The sequence below is a fragment of the Poeciliopsis prolifica genome, unplaced genomic scaffold (genome assembly GCF_027474105.1).
Source record: "Poeciliopsis prolifica strain line A6 unplaced genomic scaffold, Auburn_PproV2 SCAFFOLD008, whole genome shotgun sequence".
Lineage (NCBI taxonomy): Eukaryota > Metazoa > Chordata > Actinopteri > Cyprinodontiformes > Poeciliidae > Poeciliopsis > Poeciliopsis prolifica.
The window spans coordinates 13,480,833-13,502,526 of record NW_026562383.1 but is presented as its reverse complement, the minus strand read 5'-3'; the positions used below and the strand labels follow the sequence as shown (position 1 = coordinate 13,502,526).

The following is a 21,694-nucleotide window of genomic DNA, read 5'->3' as shown; positions in this document are numbered from 1 at the left end:
CTTCAGTAGTTCATAAATATTCCTTTGTTCACTTGCATCATTATCAGATGCCATGTTTCTCCAGGCTGCTGTTGGTTTTGTGCCATACTCTTTACATTTTCAACTGATAGATTAAACTCATTGACTGATTGTTTTATACTGCTCTAAACTTATCCACAATGTTATCCCCACCAAATGACACTCCATGGTCTTCATGATGCTGTTTGTTCATAAATCACAATTGTGTCTCTTAACATGAACAAAGTGAAAAAATTAAAGTAAATTATTAAGTAAATAATGATAACATATTAATACTAATTTATCATTTTAAATATAAAACATTTTTGTTAAAATTATTCAGATATAAAATCTTTAAAAATATACATTTATATTTTGTGAAAATCAGGATGAATTCGGTATTTGGTTTGAGAACATTTCAGGAAAATAAAACAACACTCAAAGCAGGTTAACAAAACATCTTACTGGGAACTGGACTGACTTACAATGAGTGAGAAAAGCTGTTGGATGAAAAAAGATCAGATGGATCAAAAAGAAAAGTAAAATAAAAGAACAAAGGTGGACCTGCTGTTAAGGTACAAAATCATACTTAACCAAGAGAAAGGAGCACATCTTTCTTTCAAAACAGAGACTGGTTCCTTGAAGCACAGATCCTCACTAAACATTATCAGAGGACAGAGCTGATGAAACACAGATGCAAGGTCTGTCCTGTCATAATTTCTCTGAAAAAAATGCTTTTGAAGGCATCAAAAACATATGTCTAATGATATGTTTAGACATATCTTACAGAACTTTTTTCCCCCTTTAATGCCTGGGATTAAATCAAGATGATTCTGTTTTCGGTAATTTGGGATTACCTTTATGAATTGGTACACTTGTTTCACTGTGCAAAATGACATTCAGCCAGTATATTTACAAGATATTTTGCTTTGTCCTGCATGTTGACAAGCATATTTTGCACTAAAACACACTTGACTTATAGATATGGAACCCATCTCCATCTTGAACAGCATAATGACAGGATATTATCGTTTGTTTTCTTTCATTCTTTTTTTTTTTTTTTTTTACTTTTTAAGGATAGCGTTTTAGCACCTTTGGTTTTATGCAATTGTGCCGAAGCACAAATGAGACTTATGGAGGCCCTCCATTTTCTTGTTATCCTGATATTTGGGTTATTTTGGAAATCCCCACTGATGTAAAAAGAGGTGGAGAAAACATTTGGACTGATTGAATTTCAGACAGTAAGAACAAAGACTGTCTTTTTACACTGTGTATGTATAGTTCTGGTTTTATTTCTACATAAAGTAAATAAAAAGAAAGTAAAATTATTCCCTTCCCTCATCCTTTAATCTTTTCCTATTGCTCAAATGATTTGCAATCTCAATCTGTTGTGAAATATATTTTTGTCCAGCGTCCCAATTCATTTGCAAAACAACTTTTTCTTCCAAACTGAATTATTATTGGCAAATTCATATGAAAAAAAATAAAAATAAATAGTGTCCACGAATATATTACCAACTTCTCAAAAATATACCACCATTTTCTATACGTCAGTCCAAGAAAACTGTGTTTTTTTGCTTCTTTTTTTAATGAATCATATCAGCTGTCCAAAAAGCCAATGCCATCCTTAGAAATGAAGCAGTTTTGGCACACTAAGAATTTGTTATTTGCCATATCTGTTAATACATCAAGGTTTCCTTCACATAGCTCACCCACTCGCTCCAACCCGCTACAGTGGAGTGAGAGAAGGAAGTGTTGATAGATTTTTCATTTGCTATAAAATAGCTGGTGAAAACCGGTGAAGAGCAATTTTTACTGGAGATGGAGGAAGATTATAAGAAAATGTATCTGTCTTCTGTTACAAATCCTTAATACTCTACATCCCTAACTTTCATTATTGCAAAACCAAAAAACTTTCTATGAATTATTAAATAATGTTAACATGAAACACAAGAAAGAAGCCGGTTTGAGTTAAAAAATGCAAGTAGCCAAATTGCTTAAAAAAAAGGAAATGCAATTATTTATTTGAAATAGCCGTGTATCTTGCTGTCATTAAACACTGCATAAATTTGCAGACCGATAGCAAGCATTTCTTTCAAGTTGTTGCAGAGGAAACCCTTACCTTCAGCACTATCAGCACAGCAGTCATCTGTGCTGCTGTATCAAAAGCAAAGCACAATGTGTTCCACTCTTCCCTTTGGGAACTTAGAGGAAATGAACTGCTATCCTCAGCTGGCTCATATTTTTCTTCATTATCATTTATTGAATGTTCTTCCTCCCTGCATTAATGCCTTGGTATTTGCCTTGTTTGTCCCTTTCTATTTTTATGTGTGCACAAGACATGGGCCAGTATGAGAGTCTATAACCTTGGATAACCTTAAATATTTATCGCTGATTCACAGCATCGCCACGAAAACAAAAATGTGCAACGCTACCAAATTTCTGTTATCTACAATAGGAAAAAAAAAAACAGTTAGTCCCAGTATTGCTATGGCAATAACAGCAATGTCTATTACTAGTTGATACATACATGCATTTGCCGGATTGAACAGCCTCAGTTGTTGTGTTCTTGGACAAGACACTTCTCCTGCATCACCTGCTGGTGGTCAGAGGCTCTGGTGGCACCGATTGTATGTCAGCCTTTCTGGTGGCTACGGTGTAGCTTGCTACCATCAGTGGTGTGAATGTGTGCATGAATGACTGAATGTAGTGGGGAGCGCTTTGAGGTCCTCCAGCCTAGATTAAGCGCTATATAAGTAAAGGCAATTTACCATTAAGCATAATTCCAAGTTCTTATACCATTGTTTGCCGTTCTGCTCCTGTGGAGCAATATGAGTATATACTGTACCTTGAGTAGGGCAACACAAGGATAACAATCTGATACTAACTAGATTGTTATTCTGTATTCTAGTTAGATTGCAGAATAATATCCAAATGTTAGTCAGGATATCTGCTCTGGTTGCCAGACTTCACCCACCTTCTTAACAGTGAGGCAAGATTAAAATTTTGTTGAAAAGACAGAAAAAAGTAAAACAACCTAACATTGTTTAAACATCATTAAAGATAAAGGTGAAAAACTAACTATAAACAATTATTCATATTGTTGAAAGTTGGTAACGTTGCTCTAATGAATGACTCAAGCAGGACTGTGGAAAAACAAAGACAGGGACTTGCTGGTCTGAATCAACCTTTAAAAGATATTCACCAAAATATAATGTCCAAATGAATGATAACTGCCTCATGTCAAATGTTCTCCACATTGTTTCCCAAAATATTATTATGGTAGCACCAATTCATGAAAGATAATTCTAACATACAGGATGCTTTTTAGATTTTACTTTTCAAATGAAACTGTGAGTAAGGGTTACACTCTAAAGCTTTTTTTTCTATCTGCTTATGTCTATGACCACCCAGACTGCTCACAGTGCTGCAGTCACATGATGGTGGTAATCCTGCTTGAGTCTGAATCAGCTTCTAAAGCCTCACACAGTAGATTAGCAAAAGGAAAAGTACAGTGTAGGAGACTCTTTAAGTACAAGGGCTTTCCCTGCTTCCTGTAGCGTCGCCATGCTTCACCAACACACCATCTGTTTCTGCACAACCCCAACCCCAAGTTACCCCAAGGGGAGAAAGCCTGCTCTCTAATAACAACAAAAACACAAGCATACTTGAAATTTGTTGTTAAAGAGCTAAAATATTTAAAAAGAAAAAAATATTAATTAAAATTATCAAATTGTTTCGTCACTAGATTCTTGCAGTTGGTTCAATAAGAATAGATAGGTAACCATATGGCAGAAGCTAATTTAAAATAAAGCTCTGTATATAAACAGAGCAATAATGATAACAATCTTGATTTTAATAGTAATAACTTTTATAAAACACTTTCAAAGAAAGCCCTAATTATCTAAAAAGAGGTAAAGGACAAGTTGAAAACATGTACAAATTAAAAACAAGATAAGAAAACAAATGCAACAAAGAAATTGTATGCTCTGTTGCTTTGTGTGGTCTCAAACTGTTGTGATATTAAAGTTTTAACAAAAGTTGAGATGAAAATTGAATTTCAGCTGTTAGCTTCTTCACCCCATGGCCACACAAGCTCGCAGCCTGTTTCAGTTGCTCTCAGCTAATTCCTGAGTTTTCCTTATGTTTTTAGTCTATTTTTACATTTGTTATGTTGTATTGTGAACCCTACTCTTTTGTTCACAGTGGAGCAGAATTTCCTCTGGACTGCATTGTTATTTTTCTTGTTTTATGCTGTTTTGTTTGGACATAATGGCCAAGCTCCTGTTGTTTACACCAGGGATCAGCTGCTATCTCTGGATAGCTTTGCTCCATTGCCTCTCTCTGTGCAACCAGATAGTACCCGTTTTTCCACATGAACCGACACACCCACAAAGTTCGGACCAATCACTATTGTTTCACATGCAGATTGTGGCAAAATCGTTCACCAGAGGGGTTGTGACAATGTGACAATGGCCAACATGAGGATGAGAACAAAATGGATTGATTTTATCATCTACCAAAGACTGGTCTTTGAAGATCAGTCTTTATATGTCTTCAGCTAATTTAGAATGTCATTCTTTGCAAGAACTTAACTTGAATTTAGCAGTAATTATTTGTCTTACAACATGGGCAGCCAGAGAATTTTCCATGATGTACATTCAGGTTTTGTAGGTTAGTGTCTAAGAATAAATGCTTCCTCCTTTTCACAGCAGGTACATCTTCTGAGACATGGAACAACCTCTAACTCTTCAGCTCTACTGAAACTCTCATGGTTTCCGTGTTAAAAATAGAGTGTCCATCCTGTCTCGTACCCACCAGTGTGCATAATTATGAGTCTTTGTGCTCTACACATGCATGGGCAGCAATCCCATTACCTTAATGGAAACAATGAAGGGTTATGAGGAGGCGCCCACGGTAACCTGGTCTCCCTGGTAAAATGAATGTCTGTTGTTAATATCCTCTAATGAAAGGCTATATTTGTAAGCCATCTTTCCACACTGCTGCTTATTGTTCCAAAGAGTGAGTGACTCACCTTATTCCCTAAAGTGAGACAGATCCATCGCATCGTGGGAGCTGTTAGTGCCAGTGCAATTTAAACGTTTAAAAGTGTTTATTAGGTAATAGATTAGGAAATGGACATGTCAGCCCAAGAGAAGCTGCTAAACAACGATGTATATGTAAACTGTAATCTGTGCAGTTCAACCATTTTTAAGTGATGGGGAAGTTCTCCCAAGAGAAGATCCTTTCATACAAAACAAAGCAGAATGCGTTGGGCTACAAACTTTGTGTCAAACTTTTTTTAATGAATAAATATTTCAAAGTTTGCAGTATTGTTCTCAGGCTGATTCCGCTTTAAACTTTTACACAACTTTATTCCTGATCTGTTTGGACAAACAGAATCATGGTCTCTAACATGCCTTTGTTAACCTTCACCCAGCTTTTGTATTCATATTGAGAATGACAAGAGAAGTCTACATAATAATAAGGTGACTTCTGAAAGAACATGTTTGCAGTGGAATTTATTTTAGAGTAATTTGTTTTCTCAAAATACTTTTGAAAAACATGTTTCATTTACCCTCTGCTTCACAGCTATGGGATATTTTTGCATTGGTCTGTTACAAAATGCATTCTTTATTCATATGCATTCAAAATGCTTTCATTATTATCAGCTTGACAATGTAACTGTCAAGCTGTGCCTTTCCTAAGGTAAGAGGATGTTGACCTGAGACTGACAAAAAGAAATGCCTAAAACCAATATGTCTCTGAACCTTGTTCATTATCGGATAACAACTTGTCAACTTGTTCAATCTCTCTTTTTAATTAATAGGAGAACCACTGTCGCAGGATTAAGATACTGGGGGATTGTTACTACTGTGTGTCAGGGCTGACTCAACCCAAGACTGACCATGCTCACTGCTGTGTTGAAATGGGTTTGGACATGATCGACACTATAACGTGAGTTTTTCTTAGATACTGTCTCATTTAATCTGTTTAAGCACTAGGAATGGGAAGAACAATATAAGCTGTGTTTTATTGTTGAATGTACATTTCAAACTCTGAATTGCTGTTATTCTTAAGGGAAACACCTTTTTAGGGGAAGGCCATACACAATGCTACTTTTGTCATCAACTAGTTTGGGAGATATTAGGGCCCAAATGAACGATAAACATTGAGACAAAGTTAAATGTGCCGTATTCACAATCTGCTAGAAACATTTAGACATATTTTTCCACCAACTGGAAAAATATGTCTAAGGTATGTTATGTTTGAGATTTCCATTTGGTTTCTGTGACCAAATAATGATAGTTATTTTCTTTAGCCTCTTTGAGTGGTGGTAGTATATTTTTATATAACATTGATCACTGTTAGGTTGTGCTCACTTTATAGTAAGTGAAGATTTTATACATTGCTTTTAAATGGTGAAGCATGTGCTCATAAAATTTCTTGTGCAAGATGGAGACTATTAATTAAAACAGCAATTGTTGAATACATAGCTCAAATATTAATATACACATCCTGCAATAATGAGCTAGAAGACTGCCTTGTGGGTCTGCAGATGCATCTTTACGCAAGAACTTACAATATATTTTGGAAAAAAGAAAGAAAAGTAGCTGTTTCACGTAGCCTACTTATCAAAGGAATCATCACTTACCGGCCATTTATTTTTCATCATAAGAGACATCAGATATGATGAATAGACCTATTTTCAAGCTGTCTCATGGATAAAAGATGACGACAAAAGTGTTGTTTTCAAATAATTACTATGTGTTTGTTCAAGTTTTAAATTATGGAGAAGGGTCTAGCTCTTCCATTTCCATTTTCCAAACAAAGCAGTTGTGAAACAGCGCAATACATCATTAAAACTTTTTAAAACTTCATTGTCTTGTACTTTTACTGTATGTAGTTCCTATATATACTTTATATTTACACTACCATATATACTCTTCCATATCATTTTCACCCAAATCATTTTATGCATGGTCCTGCAGGTCAGTTGCAGAGGCAACAGAAGTCAACCTTAACATGCGTGTGGGTCTGCACACTGGCCGAGTGCTGTGCGGAGTGCTTGGGCTAAGGAAATGGCAGTATGACGTCTGGTCAAATGATGTGACGCTGGCCAATGTGATGGAAGCTGGAGGACTACCAGGGTTAGTACAACTATAAATAAAAATATTGACAAGTGTTTATATGTCGAGGCCTTAAAAATTTTAGTCAGAGTCTGAATTGCTAAGTTAGTGGCATTGCTTTGTTTTACTTTGATGCAGAAAACAGCATTTAGTGAATATATGCTACGCCGAGCCTATTTGGTCCTTATCAGAACTGGTGTTAATTTAACTATTATTTCAACAAGAAATTGAGTAATTTTAACACTTGAAATAGTTATAACTACTTAAACTATTGTTGAAATAACTCTGTAAGAGTTAAATTAATGCCAATTCTGACAAGGACCAAGTAAACTCGACATCGAGTTAATTTAACTCTGCAGAATTTATTGTATGAAGAGGAAAACAGTAACACTCCCATGCACGAGCGTAGTTGAGATGGCTGAGGCATCTGTTGGGCTGCCTCCCGGATGCCTCTTCTGGGCACATCCCACTGGAGGGAGACCCAGAGGAAGACCCGGGACATACTGAAGGGACAATGTTGGTGGATGAGGAGAGGGAAATCTTGGTCTCTCAGCGTTGGCTGCTGCCCCCACTACCTGACCTATTCATCTATTCATCTATCCATCTATCTGTGATAAATGGATAGATTTGAATAATTTCTCTCTGGTGTTGAGTTAAATTTTTTTTTTTTCAGATTTGCCTCATTTGTGTTAAACTTGCCTTGTTTGCATTGCAGAAAAGTTCACATCACCAGATCAACACTTGAGTGCCTAAATGGAGACTATGAGGTAGAGCCTGGAAATGGCCATGAAAGGAACGCCTTTCTCCAGAAGCATGAAATAGAAACTTTCTTTATTGTGCCATCTCACCGACGGAAGGTATTTTCCATTTGGAATGACTGATTATTATTGTACAATGCATGTTTTGTTTTAATATGACTTTGTTTTTAGTTACAAACATTAAACTGCAATATAGCTTAGAAAAGCATGCACACTATGTCAGACCTCAGTGGAACTTTAGCTGTCACCATTGTTGTGCCAAGCTCTACAAACTAATATACTTTTCAACTTGAACTAGGATTTTCTCAGTAGATGTGTTAGTTTTGATCCATGTAACGCATTTTGCTAGATTATATAAAAAAAAAGAAACACAGCCAGTGTCATCCATCTTCTCAAATTTGCACACTTGGACAAACTTTAAAGAGAAATACACATAACTCCAGCAGATGTGCCACAAGCAGGGAATTTAAATTTTCTGTTCAACTCTCCCCTTTTTTTGGCTGCAATGTATCATTCCACTTTCTTGATATCCCAGTATTTTCTCCTCTCTTTGCAATATAAGAGACTTAACTAATCTGACTAATGTAGCTAATAGCTTAGCTTCATAAAAGTAAGGGCTCAGGCAAAGATATGCTCAAACTGTGGTGTTCGATAGACTACCGCTACTGCAGGGACGGATCTCAAACAAAGCAAATAGATTATGTGGCAAATCCCAGTAGCGCTTCCTCAAACCCTTTAATGTACACTTAATCTTTTTCACATTTTCTAAAATAGGTTTGAGGTCAGTTGTCCTAAAATTAAAATGAGGTCCTATGGGATTAGACTGCCTCAGTTTAACCACTTCTAAACTCTGTGATAAAGATTGCATGTGTGTCTGTATGCTTTGTGCTTGTCTATGAGTTCCAGTCATAGACTTGCACATAGTCAAGATTTTACTTGAGGGTTTTGTGATCTAATCCTTGTTCTCATTCTGGTGACAGATATTTCCAGGATTGATTCTTTCGGATATAAAGCCTGCCAAAAAGATGAAGTTCAAAACCGTTTGCTACTTACTGGTGCAACTCATGCACTGCAGGAAGATGTTCAAGGCTGAGATTCCGTTCTCCAACGTCATGAACTGTGAGGATGGCGATAAGGTAACAAAACTGCTTTGGGTTGACTTATTGGCGAATTCTTCACAATATTTTTTATGTAGCATGAAAGTTTATTGTGTGATGCATTTGAAAAGAATTAGCCGTTTAATTTGCTCATTGCTAGATCTGGTCTGGCATTTTTACACATGAACAAGAGACAGCAGCCTCACTTTTGTCAGTCTGCCACAGGGAATATGTGGCTAAAATGTTTGTTACCACCAACAAGGTACTTTTAAATGGACATAAATCATTGAAATAAACAACTGATTGGAATAAAAATGTGTAGTTTAAAACCCCAATTAGTATATTCTGATCAGAAAGCATACATATTTACATTCTGACAAACCTACTGTAGCACAACAGACACATTAGTCTTTGACTTAGGTTCATTGCCCAATACTCTCAAAAATGATCTGGCTCCTGAAGACACAGACGCAATGTGATGCTTTTAATTATAAACTTAAGTGTCAATGTTCTCATTTGAAAGTATAATCAGCTTCTCTTATTTACTCTTGACTCTTATTTATCTTTGTTTTTAATATGATAATAATGAAGTGGTGGGTAGAATAAACAGCGCAGCAGTGTATTTGTTAGGTGATTTATTTATTTTTTGCTTTATTCCAGCGGAGGGCCATGCGAACAGCTCCACAAAAGCTGAGGAACCGCACCAATGCTAACCAGGCTAACTTGATCCAGAGCAGTCCTAGAACCAGAGTCAACCGCTACATTGGCCGGCTGATCGAGGCCCGCCAAACGGAGTCCGACACAGCAGACCTCAACTTTCTCACACTCATGTATAAGTGCTCTGAGCGGGAGCAGAGGGTGAGCCATTCAGCATACTACCTAGACTGAGTAGAGCCTAGAGCCTCCATTTATGTCTTGCTATATTGTTTCCAGTAAAGATCTTTTTTTTTTTGTCATAATCTTAGTTCTCCAGGGAATTTGAAAGTTCTGAAAATAGCTTTTTCTTTGGGCAACTTAAATTTGAGTTATTCTCATATTTCTAAGAGAAAACATTTTGATAGTATGAAAAAATACATGTAACCTAATTGAAAAAACAAACCTTAATGTTTAGACATACCTCAGCTCCCTTTAATTAAAACTGTATTCTGGTTGCTTTTGTAGAATCTATTAACAGGTGGGTTTACTATAGGAAAAATGAAGATTAAACTATTTCATGAGAAAATAATTATGTGTTTTTACTCTAATAAGTTGAGTCCTAAAGAGCTTTCATCTGAAATGAAATTAATTAATTTAATTAAACAGAAACATAAATTCAAAAAAACTTTGTGAATCATCAACAGCATTTATGCCTACGTCACGAAAATGTTTTATTGTTTTTTCCTAACTTCAGTCATTTAAACCTGTTTGGTCTTTTACATCAGTACCACCAGGTTCCTGATGAGTACTTCACCAGCGCAGTGGTTCTATCTCTGATCCTAGCGGCCTTGTTTGGAATTGTCTATCTTCTCATCATACCACAGTATGTTCATCAGATAGTATTTGTTCTTCTCATTAAACTTTTTAAATTATCTAAGCATCATTAACTTATTTTGCTTATCTGTGTTTTTTTTGTTTGTTTTTCATTGAAATCAGGGGCACAGTTGTACTTGTCCTTCTCGTCTTCTGCATCTGTTTCCTTGTAGCTTGTATTATGTACCTGCATATCACGAGAGTACAGGTAAACACAGATCCTGTTTTAGCTTTTTATATAGGTTGTTTAAATTTGGTTTGCACACTTTTTTCTAATATACTAATTGTCTTCTGTTATCAGGAATTTACAAAGTTGTCATGTTAAATATTATTTATGTATTTACTGTGCTTTGCATATATGTTTTATTATATTACATTATTATACCTGTGGATTTTTAATTAAACATGCTTTTCTAAACTATCTCTAGCTGTGCAAAGTAAATACAGACATGCACTAAACCCTTGCAGCTTTAATTGAATCACTCTTGTGCTGTTAATTATTACTTTTAAGTTCTTTTTTTAATGATTTCTAACTGTTCAATTCTATAATATGCCCTATCATCTTAGTTTTTTTTTTCTTGATGAACATTAATAGCAGTGTATAAAATATAAGCATGCTTGTCTCCGGTGATGATTTAATGTCTTTGCCTTTTTTTTCTTACATTCAGTGTTTTCCGGGGTGCCTGACCATTCAGATTCGAACTGCTCTCTGTCTTCTTATAGTGCTTTTAATTTACGCTGTGGCCCAGGCTTGTGTTGTAAGTCCCAAAAGGAATATTCAAAATGTGACATTAGATTTCAGTTTTTTTTTCTTTTCTAGGTTTTAGAGAAATATAAGTTTATATATTTAAATATAAGAAATATAAGCAATGCATTTCAAGAAATGCATTGCTTTCTTCAGCAAGAAGAAATCAATGCATTCTTCTTGCTGAAGCCACATTTATCTGTCTTTAAAAGTGAAACTCCTTGTATTCTTACATTTATGTTGCTTTTCATTTGATATTTCTTATGCAAAGTGCAGACAGTATTGATAGCATTTGCAGTTTAGAATAATGTTCTCAAGTATAACTCACATGTTGTGTATATTTATGTATTCTTCGTCTCTATTCATAGGTGGGTTGTATGCCCTGGATGTGGGGAAGTGCCAATACAAACAGTTCCATCATCATCATTGATGTGGACAGGGGAGCCAACCGGACCATGGCCGAGCTGCCCTGTGATGGGGCCCGCTATGCTTTTCTTTCCTGTGTAGTGGGCACCCTCACATTAGCGCTTTTCCTGCGAGTATCCTGGTTGCCAAAGATGGCGTTGATGCTCCTTTTGGGAGTGCTGTACATCACTGTGCTGGAGCTCAGTGGCTTTCGCAAGACTGCGGGGTGAGGTTCAAAACATGTCGTACATTAAACACACACAATTTTTAAATACGTCTGTGTTTCATTATGCCTAAGTGACAGTACAATTTAAATTCTTATTAATGCAAAATGGATAGCATATATTTGTTTGAATATATTTATATCAGTCATTAAAGAAATACGTCTTAATTTGCAGCAAACCACTGGAGTCTTGACATAAATTTGAGGGAGGCAAAAAAAAAAAAAAAGATTTGTGGGCATCCTTACAACAATTCATGTGCAGCTTAAAAAGGAAATGATGTTCTGAGTTGTGTGGGTCATTCCATGCTAAGTGTTATTCTTTGTTTGCTCAATACAGGAAGTTCACAGATAAACAAGATTTGCAGGAGCATTTACAGTATGTGTGCTGTGATGTATGTGTGTAGAGGAGTTGTTGCTTGTCTTCAGCCCACACACTCTTTCATTTTCCTCCCTTTGAAGCAGCACACATGCTTATTAGTTCCAAATCAGAAGTCTGAAAGGACAATGTGGGTTGGATGATGGGACCACATTAGTTCAGAGTGGAGGGGCTTGGACAGTATTATTGGAGCTTAGATCAGAAATTTGCTTTGGAAAATTCTGGCTCAAGTTTCGAATGAGTTTTATTTTTATGCAGTTTATATTGTTGATGTGCAATTACAACCAAATATGTTATCTGCATGACAATTCATTTTGAGACATTTTATAAGTAAATCAAATTAATCTGGACTTATGATCTCTCTCTCTTAGCGCTGTGGTGGGTCCAGTCAACCCTCCTGTGTTGTTTTTTTTGTGGTCTGGTCTATTGCTAACTTCTGTGTTGGTCTCTTCCACAGTGGGGGGTCTTTCCACATCCGGGGTTATGAGCCCATCCTGTCTCTGTTGCTCTTTGTCAGTGCCCTGGCCCTCCACTCCAGACAACTTGACCTCAAGCTGCGCTTGGACTTCCTTTGGGCTGTACAGGTTTGGAAGAGTGTAGTGATGTGCAAAGTGTAACGGACTGTGCATGTTTTGAGGCATACATTTGTGAATTTTAATCAAAGCCTAAGTACAAGTGCCATATTTTTGTCATTTCAGATTTTTTATATTAGGTAAAATGAGGGGGTTCAGTGCTTCTGGCAGGAACCAGTTGTGTTTTCTTTTTTTTTTTTTGGCAAAAACAAGAGTAAGAACATTTTATTGGCCTTGTTTCACTTGGAATCACTTACTCTCATATTTGCACACTGTGTCATTAAAGTTCTAACTATTAAATCTAAAACTTAAACTGTTTTTGACCTTTTTAATAGCTGCTATGTAATTTTGAATTGGGGGTTTTTATGAGAAGGTTTTTTACTGACCCCATGTGGTAAAAATGTGAAAAAGAATCAGGCATTCATTCTCTGCTCGTTTCTTTTTTGCGTGCTGCCAGGCGGAGGAGGAACGAGATGGGATGGAGAAAGTAAAGCTGGACAACAGGAGGATTCTCTTCAATCTACTGCCTGCCCATGTGGCTCAACACTTCTTAATGTCAAACCCCAGAAACATGGTGAGCCATGCTAATAAACAGCCATGCAGGCAGACTGACCAACAGGTAGATGAAAATAGAGGAAACAAGACAAATAATAAAGACACAAAGGGACATCTATTTTTTTTTCTTTTACGGGGTTCTGTGTTTCTTATTAGGACCTGTACTACCAGTCCTACGCCCAAGTTGGTGTCCTGTTCGCCTCAATTCCAAACTTTAATGATTTCTACATTGAACTGGATGGCAACAACATGGGAGTGGAGTGCCTGAGGCTGCTAAATGAAATCATTGCTGACTTTGATGAGGTATGTTTATCATTTTATGAGTTACTTGACTTTTTGTTGCTTGAGTGTGATTTTCATTCTAATATTTACTGCCTAAATGTGCATTTTGCAGCTTATGGACAAGGAGTGCTATAAAGACATCGAGAAAATCAAAACTATTGGCAGTACATACATGGCAGCTGTTGGGCTTGTCCCCACCATTGGCACCAAGGTGGCTGTTTTTCTATCTTTCTTTGGGATTTTTTTCTAAATGTTCGAGAGTTTGTTTGGGCTTTTAATAGAAAATGTCTGTATTAGAAGTATTATTTCCCTTACTTGTTTTGGAAGGAGGTCAAATTGGTAGAAAAATTATGAAAGACTCAGACCTAATCAAGTTTGGGGTAATATTAACTAACTACACTTCCAGATTAGGCCATTGTTGCTGTTTGAAACCAGTTTTCCATCTAAACACCATTTGTGTTACGACACAAAATTATATTGGCAAAGGATGTAGACCATATTCTTATCTAGGAGGACAATTTCAAGATCTGGATAAGTACAAGGATGTACCAATTTTGATGTTGCACAAATAATAGCATGGCGCAAAATCCAAGGTTTAATCTGCTCTCGGCAAATTCAGGGCAGATTGTCACAGCTGATGAAATGCAAATATTAATTTATCTTAGTAACTCAGAGGTATTTTGGATTGTATACTTAATGCACAGGAATATAGCATTTTGCCTGACAAACATCAAGACTTTCAGTTGGAGCTGATATTAATGGTAAAATGAATGAAAAGAAGAGTCTGCCTTATTTTATAATTACATTCCATAAACATATGGCATCTTTCTACCACAAGGAATGGATTTGTGGATTCTGTTAATAACTTTATACAACCTCACCTTAATATTGGAGACATATTTGTATGCAGAGCCTTACTATTTGTCTGTTCTATAGGCCAAAAAATCGGTTTATGACCATTTGAGCACAATCGCAGATTACGCCATAGAAATGTTTGACGTGTTGGATGAAATCAACTACCAATCGTACAATGAATTTGTCCTCAGAGTGGGTAAGTGGACCTGCAAAACGACTCTGAATGTGAGTAGGAATACTAAAGTAATTTGGTATAAATTCTGTTGTTCATTTGGACAGGTATCAATGTTGGGCCAGTAGTTGCTGGGGTGATTGGAGCACGGCGACCACAGTATGACATCTGGGGTAATACAGTGAACGTGGCCAGTCGGATGGACAGCACGGGTGTACCAGGAAAAATTCAGGTAGATAAAACACAAATAGTTTAATAGGCCTGAACCAAAATCAAATTTAAGTTGAGCATTAATTTTTAATGAGTGTGTATTTAAAAAAAAAAAAAAATAATTGTAAAGCTCAATGTTTTTGTTTTCCAGGTGACCGAGGAGGTATATCGTATGCTGAATAGCAACTATGATTTAGTCTGCCGTGGTAAAGTCAGTGTAAAAGGTAAAGGTGAGATGCTGACATACTTTCTTGAAGGTAAAGTGCAGGGCATTGGCACTGCAATCACTTCATCGGTGATGCGTTCCACCAGCCTGGCACGCCGCATCCATTCCTGTGGCAAGACAAGCGTGCCGACCCATCTGGGCAGCGTCTCCTCCGCTGCCAGCCTGGCTGCTCAAGCCAGCATGGGTGGCAACATTAGCAACAGCCAAGCAACATGCCTCCCCTCACCCTGCGTGCTAGGTGAAATGGAAGATGAAGACAATGTAGAGGTGACAGAGATTCAAATCGAGGCTGTGGCAGCCATTGCGGATGTAGCAGTGTAGGAGGAACAACAGGACAGTTTCAAATGCAGCAGGAAAACCTGGAGAAATCAGGGCTGTCCACGGATTTCTCATACATCCGAGGATCCTGACATAACCCAAGATGTTTTCGGTCAAGATAACGTGCTGAAGTATTCTAAAACTGACAATCAAACTTGCTTTCAGAGATTTGCTTAACTGATTGCCTCTATTCAGAGTTGAGATGGGAAGGGAAGAAAGATGCACCCAACTGCTCAACTTTCTATGAACATCGCTATACCAGATGATTAGATTTGTGGTGTTCTCGGGTTCCTGTGCAGGTATATCCAGGTAATGTGTGCAAACTTGTTTTATATGAAGTACATATTCCCATGTACAAGGAATGTGAATTGATACCCAGAAAAAGACTGATCATGCATTTGCTTTTGCACTGTCTTTCTGATTATGCCAAGGATATATTGCATTATTTACAGACAAGTTTATTTATACTTTGGTGTATGAAGGCATGCATGTTTATAATTATAAGTGTGTGTATGCATGTGTGTTCAGTTTGAAATTGTAACAAAACAGCACAAAATCCTTTTTGTACTCACCTTTCACCGGATGAAGCTGGCTTTTTATGAAATATGGCAGTTTATCTTAGTGCATGATTTTTTAAAAAATGTCAAGAGCCATAAGTGACGATACTCTGCTCGAGAGGAAAAACCAAAGTAATGATATTAAGTTTTATTGACAGAGATGGGATCTTGCACTTGTTACTTTCAAACATTATTAACCAATTTAAAAAGTGTCTTGTCTTGATATCACCTGGATTCAGAGTATCACGTATGGAAACAGCATACACTGATAGGGGCTGTTTTCACGGTCGGTATGCACTAAAAGAGCTAGGAGGAGTAAAAAAGACTACACAAAGTCTTTTTTGGTTTTAAAGGTTAGTTGAATGTTGAATGTGTGCTGCCACAGAAACCAGTTCATGCCAAAATGAGAAGCTTCACTAAAATATCACTTCACAGAACACCAATTAACACACATGAACGTACAGTGCCTTGAAAATTTATTCATACCACTTGAACATTTCCGTATTTTGTCACATTACAGCCACATACTTTAATGGATTTTAAATAAGATTTTTATGTGAAAGACCAAATCAAAAAGTAGAGCATCGCTCTGAAGTGGAGTAAAAAAAATAATTTCAGTTCATTTATATAGCATCAATCACAGCAACAATACTAGTTTTACGTTCCTTCTAAGACACATCTGTGGAGTTCACCACTAAAAGCTGTTCTGTCAACAGTATCTCCCACCTAAGCTGTGGATCTCTGCAGCCCATTAAGACTCAGCTTGGCTTTTTTGTTTCTTCTGAATAATCTTCTTGCACATCTTTCAATTCAGATAGATGACAGAAGCTTGGCCTCTTTTGTTATATCGTATTCTTTCCCATTTTTGGCAGATGGACTGAGAAGATGTTCAAAGTTTGGAATATTTGTTCTAAAATCTAGCCTTTCTTTAAATTTTCCCACAACTTTATTACTGGTTTTTCTACTGTTTGTTGGTTTCTGCTTGCCCACTAATGCTCACAAACAAACCTCTAATGCTTATCAGTAATGCCCTACTTTGCGATGGTCTAGAAATTCCTAAAAAATGAACATTGATGTTTGTGATTGTTATATGAGAAAATGTGAAAATCCAAGGGGTAGAGCTACTTTAACAAGGCACTGTAGACTAATGGGATAAGGATGGCATTCATCCATACAGAAGGGAGCACTTACATGGTAATAAGCACACCACTTCTATAAATGCATGACCTTTAAGTGTTTTAAATCCTTAGTCTGTGTACATTACCTTATTTTTCTTGAGGCTGCAGAAACTTCGGTGCCGTGTCTATAGCTGCTAATGTTTTTTTCTTCAGGCTTATACATTATTGTACAACTGCTTTTCAGTATAATCAAGCTAGAGTTTAAGAATAACATTGAACACATATCTCTCAGATGCAGTTTCATAAATATGAGGCATGTCAGATATCTTTATAGCCTGTATCTTTAAGTGCATAGACATCTTCACTTGATATGGAAAAGTGTGATTACATCACGTTTCAAGTTTTTTGCCTTACTCAATAAGCTTACAGTGATTGCAACTTGCCTTTTTAGATTTATTCACTTTGATATGCAGATCATAATCTTTTTTTCTTTTTTTTTTGTAAATAGCCAAAACCTGTAAACTATGTTGTATCTTGTACAGTGTAAAGTTATTGAATATTTTGTAATAAAGACAATATTGGTGCATAAAATAGGAAAGTGCTTTGTGAATTTTAAGAAATGAATTAACTTCTGTCTGATTGTATAAAATGGAAACGTTTTGACCAGCAGTGTAAAGGAGGACCTTTTTTATTTTTTAAGGTGCAGTTTGTGTTACTCAATAGTTTTCTCCCTGAAACAACCAAACGACATGCAGTGAACAAACAGCTTTGTGTGTGGATCTTTCCTTGTTAGTCACACTCAACAGATTTTTATGCTACACATTCTATTCTCTTCACGTAATTGGTTTTAAAATAACAGTTGTTGGCTTATGCAGCTGAATCCACGAGACAATAAATGTTTTGTGGGAGCACCTTGGAAAGCTAGGAGCCAGATGAATATCATCACGTCTTGAACTCTGGGCAGCAGCCAAAAATTGTTTTCCCAGCACTGATGCAGAGTTTGTGTAGAGTTCACTCAGTGTAACAGTTAAGTCAACAAACACATATCTTGTGCAATATTTGACAGATAGTACAGCATGGGAGTTGTTATTGGTCTTTAGAGGAATTTTACTAATTCTGGTCAGTTGTCAATGACCTGTAGACCGCTCTGCAGAGGTCTTAGCATGAAACACTAAAAATTACAACAGTTAAAGCAAATTATGAATAACTTGGAGGAAACAAAATGAAGAACAACACATGCTAAATATAGGATAAATAAGGCACAGCATTTTTTGTTGTTTTATGAGTCCATTGTGATCACACTTTAAGACAAAATAAAAAAAAAAAAAATCTTCAAGACAAAAATAATTAAATTACCTTCTTACAATAAATTACAGACAGAAACGGACCTGGAAGGATAGAACACGACAGGGCTGGGTTTGGGTTTTGACACCATACTATGGATGACTGACACTAATTATTAATATAAATACAACTATGTGTGTGTTTTTTTTAATAACCCATAAAATGGATTATTGGATCGAATCAATTATTTTTAACCTTCTGGCAGAGATGGGGTCATCAAGACCCATGTAGGATTTTTACTCTGTGTGTGTTCTGGCGGTGTGGCACTGACCCTGTGTGCACTTTTCATGTGGTTTCAGAAACTGATGATCTGACGGGACAACCCCCCTGCTTTACCTTTGATAAATAATAATTTCCCACAATGTCCATATCTTTTGAAGCACTGTAAATGGAAAGTATATGTCTCAACCACAAATTTACTAATACATGTTTTTTTTTTTTGTGACAAGACAAGCTTCAGCCAGAGATGCAAAGGCCTACGGTTACTCTGGAAGAGCTGCAGCGGTCCATTGCTCAGCTGGAAGACTCAAAAAATTATTCTGCTTCAAAACAGAAGCTTCTGATAATAGAACCACAGTGGAAATCCTTGCTGAAATTAAAACAAAAAGACAAAAATGAGGATATGTGATTCAAGGTATGTCAAGCAGAGCGTGTGACATTGTCTCAAAAGCAAACAATGAAAACTAATTTTATTTGTATAAAACCAAAACTTGTGACAGTTTTTAAATGTACTGTTGTGAAAGCTGGAGGATTCGTGTAGTTTTTACATGGCAGAGACCTGCTTTAGTTGTTAGAATATTTCAACAATTGCTTCTGTTGGATTTTTCTTTGTTGGAGAGATCTCCCGTCTCGTTAACTACCCACACCTGATTGCAATAATTAGCTAACAAAAAGAAACTTTCAATCCTCATATTGATCAACTGGCTGCAGGGATACTGCAAAACAAAAGTTTTGCCTTCTCGTGCAGAAGAGAAAACAAGCATTCAGAGAGCTGGTTGCTTGTTGTTCTGTGTTTTTAGCATAACATGATGCAGAAAATAGAAAAGGTGCAATTCCTGGAGCCAATTCAAGAGGAGTCAGAGCAGGAGGACGAAACTGTGGGAAGAAAAGAAAAGGAGGTGGAAAAAGATGAGTTACCATTTCAAGTGGGTGTAGAGACAGAGGAGGCCCTGGCAGAAAATGAAAGGGAAGAAGATGATGTTCCACTGATGGTTCGGAGACCAGGGAGGCGTTCTGGTTCTCGGAAATGGGAGAGTTTGATTCAGATACAATTCAACGAACAGACGAAAGAAACTGAAACCTCTTCAGTGTTGGATGCAAGCACTCATTCTGCTGATCTATGCGAAGAAGCTGCACCTCTGCCAGTGTTTGGGTATGAGAGGAGATTGAGTAGTAAGAGGCTGAGATTGAAGGCGAGATAAACCAAGCTCTTTATATTTGTGACCTTTGACGTCTTTCATTTGTAAAGATTTGTTTATCTTTCCAATGTTTTCTTTAAAGGTCTCCAAAACTATGTGGCAAAAATGTACAAAATCACCTCAGCCAAAGAAGAGAAAGACTTTAAGATACAAAGAGGTGCAGGTATTAGAATTTATTTCTCAAGATTTTTATGATGCTTAAAGTATCTTTCCTTGTGACATTCCTATCTTATTTTATTTAAAGCAGGAGCCTTTTCCTCAGTGGCTTGTGAACCTGATGGTCGACATTGACGAGGCAACAGCTCATCAACTGGTGGTTGAGTAACATTTGACTTGTGAGAAATATGACTGCTTAATGCAGAGTACAATTTTCAGCTAAGTTTCCCTGTTAGGATTGCTTCTGCTGGACTGTAAATTTAGTTTGTGACATGTAAGCTCTTAAGTTTGATTTTTGTTTGGCACCATCAGGCACCTTGTTAGTGTTGTAGTTTGCCAGCCAATTAATTATTAAAATGTTGTAAGTATCAACAGATACTGATTTAATTGCTACATTTACTGTGCCTCATTTATGTTGTATTCTTTTTGGGACAAATGCGTAATGGTCAGAACACACGGAGTACCTTGTGATGACTTATAGAGACCTAAACAATATTGGAATACCTTTTCAAAAACCCACAATTGGACCAAGTCTAAAAGGGAATAGTGGGTAAATTGCAGGTTTGTAAAGGTCAAACACTTAGATTAGGTAAAAGCTTTTTTGGTAATTATACCCATTTCTATTTAAGAAAAATATCAACAAACTTCCTTGTATTTTTTTTTTTTTTTTTTGAGGGGGGCGGGTTATTTTATGTGGTGATAATGCAAAGAATGAAGGGGGAAGGAAGATGATACATGACTGTCTAAATGTTTTAAAGATGGAATCTGAAAAGTATGGCCTTCGAGTCTATGAAATCCATATGATTACGTTTCCACTGAGTGAAATCTAAGTGCTCTGAGAAGTCATTTGATAAATCATTGGAATAACTATACTTGTAATTTTCACAGCATAAATACATCTGTTCTGTTAAAATCTCAGAGCTGTGTGCCAAAACAAGTTACTTAAAGGTTACAACTATTTAGTACAAGACAGAATGATGACTAGAGAACAGGTGTAGTAATGCAGAAAAGTAATTGAGAATGATGGGTGGCTACAAAATGATTAAATCTTTAAAATTAGAGGGTAGTTTTCAAAAACGTCTTGCACAAAAAGATGTTTGGGGACAGATTTGGTGTAGAGCAAAAGATGACTGTAGGCTGACACAACTGTCAATTGTCACAGATTGTTTTTGGTAAATGCGTCCTTGAAAAACATCCAATTATGGTCCTTTTTCTGTCAACAAACATGTTGTGCTTCTAGCAGACAAATCAATGTTGTCATGCTCATGCAACCCCTGAGAGGCGTGATCCTAGTTATTTGTTTACGAGATGGGATGAACCTTCACCAGTAAACCTAAAGGGGGGAAAATAGTTTCACTGCCAAAACAATGTCACTGGACAATCGGTCAGCATTACTTCAAAAGATAGCAGCCATAAACATGTTGTCCCACAAACGGATCATTTCAACCTCCTGACTAACCCTTTAAAGTTTGGATGTGGAGGTTATTTATTTACTGAGTATTTTTTTTTTAGCAATAGTACTCAAAAAATACTTTCAGCACATCAACTGTAAAAGTAAAGCTTGAGAGGAGTTGTTTTTTTAAGTAAAATCTCTTTACGTTCCAGTGTCAATATTTACTGCAGACCTTGTAAGCATGGATCTGCGCACGTCACGCAGGGTCACCCACTGTT

The 21,694-nt window shown here is 36.6% G+C and overlaps 1 protein-coding gene across 6 annotated transcripts in view; it reads left to right on the top strand.

Moving 5' to 3' along the window:
• LOC129362301 (adenylate cyclase type 1-like) overlaps positions 1–20,805 on the top strand; it is a 41,534-nt gene extending 20,729 nt beyond the window's left edge. Inside the window, exons 5-22 of one of the 6 annotated variants that reach the window (XR_008606206.1) lie at positions 5,828–5,955; positions 6,990–7,148; positions 7,843–7,984; positions 8,866–9,021; positions 9,643–9,840; positions 10,404–10,501; positions 10,615–10,699; positions 11,160–11,249; positions 11,605–11,867; positions 12,698–12,824; positions 13,270–13,431; positions 13,524–13,670; positions 13,762–13,860; positions 14,586–14,700; positions 14,784–14,908; positions 15,038–19,083; positions 19,950–20,030; positions 20,112–20,805. Coding sequence is in view for 1 of the 6 variants with exons in the window: in XM_055033757.1 (XP_054889732.1) it covers positions 5,828–5,955; positions 6,990–7,148; positions 7,843–7,984; positions 8,866–9,021; positions 9,643–9,840; positions 10,404–10,501; positions 10,615–10,699; positions 11,160–11,249; positions 11,605–11,867; positions 12,698–12,824; positions 13,270–13,431; positions 13,524–13,670; positions 13,762–13,860; positions 14,586–14,700; positions 14,784–14,908; positions 15,038–15,433 (2,490 nt within the window). In the remaining 5 variants the exon portion in view is untranslated. Of the gene's footprint in view, positions 1–5,827; positions 5,956–6,989; positions 7,149–7,842; positions 7,985–8,865; positions 9,022–9,642; positions 9,841–10,403; positions 10,502–10,614; positions 10,700–11,159; positions 11,250–11,604; positions 11,868–12,697; positions 12,825–13,269; positions 13,432–13,523; positions 13,671–13,761; positions 13,861–14,585; positions 14,701–14,783; positions 14,909–15,037 lie in introns of all 6 variants that reach the window. The other 5 variants (XR_008606207.1, XR_008606209.1, XR_008606208.1 and 2 more) reach the window with 5 other exon arrangements.
• Positions 20,806–21,694: the final 889 nt, after the last annotated feature.